This window comes from Monoraphidium neglectum (assembly GCF_000611645.1).
Source record: "Monoraphidium neglectum strain SAG 48.87 unplaced genomic scaffold scaffold01688, whole genome shotgun sequence".
NCBI classification, from domain to species: Eukaryota; Viridiplantae; Chlorophyta; class Chlorophyceae; order Sphaeropleales; family Selenastraceae; genus Monoraphidium; species Monoraphidium neglectum.
Window position 1 is genome coordinate 1 of NW_014011940.1, and position 7,058 is coordinate 7,058.

The 7,058-nt window shown below is 61.1% G+C and overlaps 2 protein-coding genes across 2 annotated transcripts; both read right to left on the reverse strand.

Moving 5' to 3' along the window:
- Positions 1-507: 507 nt before the first annotated feature.
- On the reverse strand, positions 508-1,561 carry MNEG_8718 (protein kinase, cGMP-dependent; the record flags this gene model as incomplete). The annotated part of the gene is made up of 4 exons (XM_014042808.1): positions 508-675; positions 943-1,113; positions 1,305-1,379; positions 1,532-1,561. The coding sequence occupies 4 exons, from the start codon at positions 1,559-1,561 to the stop codon at positions 508-510; spliced, it is 444 nt and encodes a 147-aa protein (XP_013898262.1).
- Positions 1,562-2,728: 1,167 nt separating this feature from the next.
- Positions 2,729-6,817, reverse strand: MNEG_8719 (AhpC/TSA family protein; the record flags this gene model as incomplete). Its single annotated transcript, XM_014042809.1, has 7 exons — positions 2,729-2,809; positions 2,942-3,133; positions 3,488-3,595; positions 3,842-3,919; positions 4,092-4,333; positions 5,955-6,649; positions 6,732-6,817. 7 exons carry the CDS (start codon positions 6,815-6,817, stop codon positions 2,729-2,731), a joined length of 1,482 nt encoding a protein of 493 aa, XP_013898263.1.
- Positions 6,818-7,058: the final 241 nt, after the last annotated feature.

The following is a 7,058-nucleotide window of genomic DNA, read 5'->3' on the forward strand; positions in this document are numbered from 1 at the left end:
CTTTCACGATGTAGAACTTGTCACCCGGGTCACCCTCCCTGATGATGACGCTGCCAGCCGGGAACACCTCCTCGGCAAACGCGTCCACCAGCTTCAGCTTAGCTTCCCGGCTGAGGGGGCTCAGCAGGGGCACGCTGTTGAGGAAGAGCTCGATCTGGCCGGCCTCGCCCTCGGCAGCTTCCTGGACGTACTTCCTGGGATTAGAGGGGGGCGTGAGGGGGTGAAATGCACAGTGTTGCGTGTTTGTTGCATGCGAGTGTGAGTGAGAAGGAAGCGAGACAAAAGGAAGGGTGGAATGCGCGCGCACCCGTTGCGCCGGCTGGGCAAGATCTGAGGGCCGCGCCCCAGCCTGTGCGTGTGACCAAAGCCAAAGCGAGGCGTCCCCTTCCCCTCAAAAACGGCTCCAGGCCCGCTTTTGTGCCGTCCCCCCGCCTTGCAGCGAATGGTGGACCCCCGGCCGCGCCGCCCGCATCCTACTCCTAGCGCTGTTGGGTACCCTTATCCGCATCAACCCCACCTGAACACGTCGCGCTCCAGCACCCACACCACCGCGTCCGTCGTCGCCGCCACCGTCGCCGTCCGGGGGCAGTTATACAGCAGAGACACCTCGCCAAACACGTCCCCCCGCTCCTTGATGTTCACGCGCATGTTCACGCCCTTGCGCCGCTCGAGCACCTGCCGCCGCCGTGGGGCCGGGCACCGCAGGGCCGGAGGGCGCGTGAGTGCGGCCGCTGAGCGGGGGCCGCGGGCGCGGGGGGCTGCTGGGGCGGCGCTGGGGAGTGTTCGGTGGTGGAGGGGCCCAAGCGGGCCAGCCTCAGGCCGCACGCACATGCAAATGCACACACCCATACACACGTGCGCACGCACGCACTTGTGCTCATATGCACACACACACACACACACACACACGCACGCACGCGCGCGCGCACTCCGCGCGCGCACCTCAAACTTCCCGGACTTGACAACGAAAAGCTCGGTGGCCGCGAGCCCGACCTCCCCCTCCTGGATCAGGATTTCCCCGGCCGCCACGGCACGCTCCCACGTGTGCTCCGCGATTTTGCCCTGTGCGGCCCTGTCAAGGCGGCCGAAGAGCAGCAGGTTGCAAAGGGAGCTCTGCGGGAGAAGAGGGGGTGGCGGCGAGGCGCGGGCGCAGCGGCGGGATGAGACGCCCATGGTATGTGGTTGTGCTCGCCCGGCCCCGCCCTGCCTGTGAGGGTCATGCAAGAGGCGCCCGCCCCCTCCCCTCCCCCCCTCGACGCACTCGCGATTGTATGGGAGCCCCTTGGCCCCGTCGGCCCCCCCACCTTCACAAACTCGAGGTCGCCCGGGGCGGCCCTGGGGCCCCGCGGCTTAATCTTGGTATCCGCGGCTTTGGCGCCCTGCGTCGAAATTGGCGGAGGGGCGCGTCGGCCGCAGGTGCACCCGATCGCGGCGGCCGCGTCGCAAAGCGTCAACCGGGCGGATCTGGCGGCGCCCCGCCGCCGCGCGATCGCCCGCATGGCACCCGCAGGCCAGCGCATGCGCCTCTCACCGTGATGGCCTGGAGACGAGCCAGGCCCATTTCGTGGCCAGGCGCGCTGTCTTGCGGAGGGGTTCCATCTCCCGGTTTGCTGTCTGCCTGTCCCATGTCCGCCAGATAGTCTTCGAAACAATAAGCGTTATCTGGAGGTTGGGACGCCAGTTCGACGTGTGCTGGGGCAGCTCTCGCGAGAGCGGCCCGGCAACGAAAACGAGAAGGGCCGGTGATGTGTGGGGAGAGTTTGTACGGCAAGAATAATGGACACAATATCGTCAGCAATGGCGAGGTCGGAGCGCATCCTCCAGATCGGCGCGGTCACCCCCCGCCCGATATAATCGGAAGACAGAGTGACCAATTTGAAACGGGTGACTGTTCCAGGACTTTGAGCTGAATTCACCGACGATCAACCACACCACACTCATCTGACATTGCCCCATCTGCAAGGGCAGGGCTTCATGCTGGTTCACCAGCTGGGCCTGGCCAAGCACCCCAGGCCCAGCCAACGTCTCAACTCCACATTGATGAGCCGACAGCAAGACGCTGAAGCACACCAGCACCTGCAGAGGAGTACATTTGATTTTGGCAGAGCTCGTGCAAGTCCCCTACATTCAAACAGCTGGTGTGCCACAGGGGGCAGCACACAGCCTCCTACGTGGCACGGCCTGCAGGACGGGCGCGCTGCCTGACAACAGCTGCAACCCAGCCCTGTGCATCGGCTGCCTAGGCTCGACCGCGGATATCATTTTGCATGATCCTCAGAATCAACAGCAGGGAGGTGTCACTTACAACCTGCCACAGTTTGCATACCAAAGCCGGGCATGCCCCTCCCGACGGCCCAGCAAATGCCGTCAGGCCTTGACAAGGGCTGACCGGACACGAGTGCAAGCGTGGTTGAAGCCATTGCGTCATCATCGCGCAACGTGGCCAACCGTCAAGTTGGAATTGCAGTGTCCACATGTCAAAAAAGTATGTCAAGCTCGCGCCGCGGAAGCTACCGACGGCGGTGAACGCGCCACTTTGGCGCCTAGTTGGTGCCAAAAAAGTCCTGCGTGTGTTGGCCAGACAATGCATGGCGTACGAGGCAGGTGAGGGGGGACGTTGCAGAAAGCTGACAAATGCGCTATGACCCTCACAAATGGCAGGAGACTGTGCGCATTTGCGAGAGTGCAAACCCACTCATGGGGGAGCTCTCATCCCCCGGACATGCACTCAGGCGACACCCTCATCCGCGGCCCCGGCCTGCGCCCCCTGGCGACGAATGCACACGCACGCGTCCACGCACGCGTGCGACTGCGCATTTGCACACACACGCACGCACGCACGCGCGCACACACACACACACACACACACACACACACACACACACACACACACACATTCACTCACAGAAGCACAAACGGAAGCAGTCAGACATGTCCCCACCTTGAATGTCTTGAGCATGCCCTGCACGTGAGTCAGCTTCAGGTCCCCCGGCGTCTGCTCCACCTTGAGCCGCAGCAGGATGCCGTTGTCCACAACCCCCGCAAACCGCTGGCACTTGGCCCCAGTCGGCCCCAGCTCCAGCCCCAGCGCCCGCATGAACCCCTGGTCCTTGTCAGCAAGGACACACAGCACCTGCCCGGGCGTCGCGGCGATTCGGGGACGGGGTCAGCGCAGGCCGCGTCGGGCCGCTTGAGGGGCTGGGCCCAGCGAGGGCTAGAGCGTGGCCATGCACGCGGCCACCCGGCGCACGGGGCACGGGGCCGCGGCAGGAAGATTGGTGCGCACCCCACATCAACCGCAAACTCCCTTCGCCCTGCGACTTTTGGCCTCCCGCCGCCCTCCGCGCTTCTACCACCACTCAATCCCTCAGGCTCGAGGCCGCCTCTCAGTACCCGGCGCCCGCCCCCCACTCCCTCGGCCCAGCATCCTATGCCCGGGGCGGCGCCGACCCTGCGCCACACTCGAGCCCCTCGGCCAGCCGCGCACCGTGTCCTTGTCAAAGCCGTTGTCCGCCGCCCACTTGCGCACGCCCTCGGGGTCGCCGACAGTGACACACACCACCTTGTCCACGCCCGCCGCCTTCAACTCAGGTATCTGCGCGCGGCGGATCAGGGCCGCCGCGGGGCTCGCGTTTGGCCGGCTTTGGCGGATCGCGGAGAAACACACGCCGCACGCGTGGAGCGGTCGCGAGCGCAACCACTGCCTCGGCGCGACCGCGGCGCCGCGCACAGCTCGCCGCGCCGCTGGGTGCGCATCTGCTCTCAGGCGAGCCCGGGGCGGCGCGCGGCCGCGCGGCGTGACGCCGCGTGGCGGGGCGCGGCTGGCGTGGTGGGGGCTCACCGCGGCAACGTAGCCGGGCACGTGCTGTTCAGTGCAGATTTTGCCGCCGGGGAAGCCGACCAGGAGAGCCTTGCAGCCCTAGGAGTTTCGGGTGGACACGGGACGGCCGGTGCGCTGGGCGGGGAAAACCTCGGCCGAGGCACGACGACGCGCGTTTGCGACCGGGGCGCGCGATGCGCCGCCTCGGCGCCAGGAGCGCGCCTGAGAAGGGGTCCCCTTACTAACGAGGCGCATCGCGTTCCCACATTACCCTGAAAACATCGCCCAGCTTGATGCGCGTGTCGCCGTTTTTCCACAGCCCCAAATCCTCCCTCATTGTCAGGTCCCGCCGCCGCCCGAGCCCGATGTGGCACGCCACGCTGCTGAGGTCGGAGTCTTGGTGGCCCAGCGGCACGTTGTACGTCGGCTTGGCCGTGGCCGGCGGCGCGGAGCTGAATGCGCGGGCGGGACCCGCGGCCGCTGCGGCGACGTGGTAGGGCCTGGTGCCCGCTGCTGCGGCGCCCCAGGCGAAGCGCTCGCACCATGCCAAAGCTGCAGCACCCTCGGCAGAGCAGCTGCTGCTACCGAGGAAACCTAAGAGCCTGTATGTGGCTTGACGCTGCATTGCGATCCCGAATGAGCCTCGGCACAAGTGCGAGGACCTGAGAGATCTTTCCCCACGACAAAAGTATGCACTGAAAACAGATAGATATGTGTAAGCCCTTTTACATATTTGATACGATTCAACGATGGTCGCAGGTGCAACAAGGCCGTGCGTAAATGTGTATGAGACGCTCGCTTGAACCTGCGTGGTTCGCCTGTATCAACCCCATTGTCTGCAATATGAGGGTATTCGTTCTTTACACGACATATCAGAATTCATACGTACCCATCCCTGGGGTTACGTACCAAGTATAGCATTGGATATAAACACGGTGTACAAACGCCAAAACCTCTCATTAGGATTGACAAGGAGATTCTATCATTCTATGCTGCATGCCAGGGAGATTTGGTGGCGCCACCAAAGATTTGGTGGCAAAGCGCAACTTGCACCTCATCCTGCAGTTCGTTCTCGCATGTGCTGGCAGCTGCAAAAACTCTGAGCAAAAGAACATGTTAATCATCGGCTGACAAATCAATGATGTGGGGGCGATGTGTCACCACGCGTGTGGCAGGTGCTTGCAGTGATGGGCAGGTGCTTCATCATATGGCGGTTGTGATGCACCCGCGGATGAACGCGCAGAAGGCGCAGTGCTTCCTTACTACCAAAATCTCCTCCGGCCGCCTTGACATGTTATGCAATGCTATTCAGGGCAAAGCTCCAATGTTCGGATACATGAGCTGCAATAGCAAATGCGACATCAACAGCTTCCACACAAGTATCATTTTGCTCCACATCTGCGTGCACGTCACACCCTGAATCTTGCACCCGGGGCCTTGCAGACTGCGATCTTCAACGCTTTGTGGCCGCATGCCGTCAATGTACCCCCAGCCAGTCCTGCGAGGGCAAGGAGGTATTGAAGTACAGGTTGGTGCTGCGAGCATTTTTTTTTTGTCGAAATGCCCACCGTCTCTTGAAACACCCCAAAACTTCCAACCATTGTGCACTGCGGTAATATGGCATGTTAATTCTCTCTGTCCTTGTCATGACCGTCTGCTTTTGGCTACTCCAACACCTTCTAAAAGCCCACCGGGCAATTGGCCTGATTTGCAAATCATTAGACAGGGTGACAGACACGGTGAGCATTATGCTGTTGTTTTACATGGGTTAAACAGTATTGTGACTTCCTAGATCAGGGCCACTGTCATCAGTGAGGTGCTCGCGCCCCATTTCTTAACCCATATAAACCAAGAAACATTGCATGTGCCAAATAAACAAATCGCTCTGCTTTCATTCAAAGAATACAAATGTCACCTGCTCTGACGTGGCGCAGTTACATACAAGGCATTTTGGATGTGAAACCTCAAAGACTGTTTTGTGGTCGAAGCGGGCCCGGTACCTGCCCCAAAGCCGCTGAAACGTACCTCGTGTAGCGGCAACACGACAGCAGCATTTGATATCGCTTTTCAGTTTCGGCCCCTATGTCCACTGACCCCAGGAGGCTGCTGAGTGGAGAAATGATGTCATCTCCACCTGCAAAGTTGACGAGGTCCTTGTACTCATGGTCCCACCAGGGGTCGTCACTGGGTTCCGACAGCACAAGGACCTTGCTGACGATGAGGGGCAGGATGCGGTGCACCTCCAAGATGGTCCGCCCAGCGTAAAAGTGAAGATTCAGGGACACCTTCGAGCGTCTGTACAGCTTCAGCAGAGCGTCGTCAAACGTGTCGTGGACGAATTTCGTCTTCCATGGGGGCTGGGCCCGAAACGCGTTGATTTGCAGCAGCTTCCTGTCCCGCGTTCCAGTTCCACCCTTTGCGCCAGCAAACAAGATGTCCAAATCGCGAGGTACAGGTGGATACTTGTTCTCCATGTTGCGCGCGTACCCTAATGGCAGGTGCACTGTGCGGTTGACGCCCTTGCCGTTGAGCACCTTGATGTTCTCACGTGAATAGTCCCAGACCATCACCGCGCCCTTCAAGCGCTCGAAAAACTCTGGCGGCCACACCTTTGTCGTGATCAGCTGCTCGTAGTTGTAGGCTATGAAGTTCCTGGGGAGCCTGTAAGGCTGGTGGGCGTCGAACATGATGTACAAGTCGTTTGGGGCCATGCAGGATCTGACCCGCTTGACGTACTTGTGCTTGACCCCAAGCTCCTTCAGCGCCAAATGAAGGCCTTTGGCCACATAAGAAAAGAACTTGTTCTCATCAAGGATGTATACGTTGTATCTGGGAGCCAGCGCGACGAGGTGAGACATCTGATACACATACAGAAGCACTGACCCCAACGTTGGACACCCTGCTAGCTCACCCTGCCAGAGTTTGCGCCACGGTCTTGCTAGATTCGTCCACGTGGGCACCCGACGACATGGGATGATTATCGCCTGGCAAGCTCATTGCTGCATGCATGTGCAGCACTTCGTGCTTGGAGCACACAAACATCCGGGTGATGAGGCACCCGCACAGGAAGCAGATGGCCGCAAAGGCATGGCGCTGCACAGTCTGCAGTCGCAGCCTGCCCCTGCCGGTTGTGCTTGGGCTCGCGAGGGTCCCGGCTGCCATTTGACTCTACCAGTCGATTATTGGGGCGACCGCTGGCCCTAATAATTGTATGCCTCGACTGCCTGCCGCACTGTCT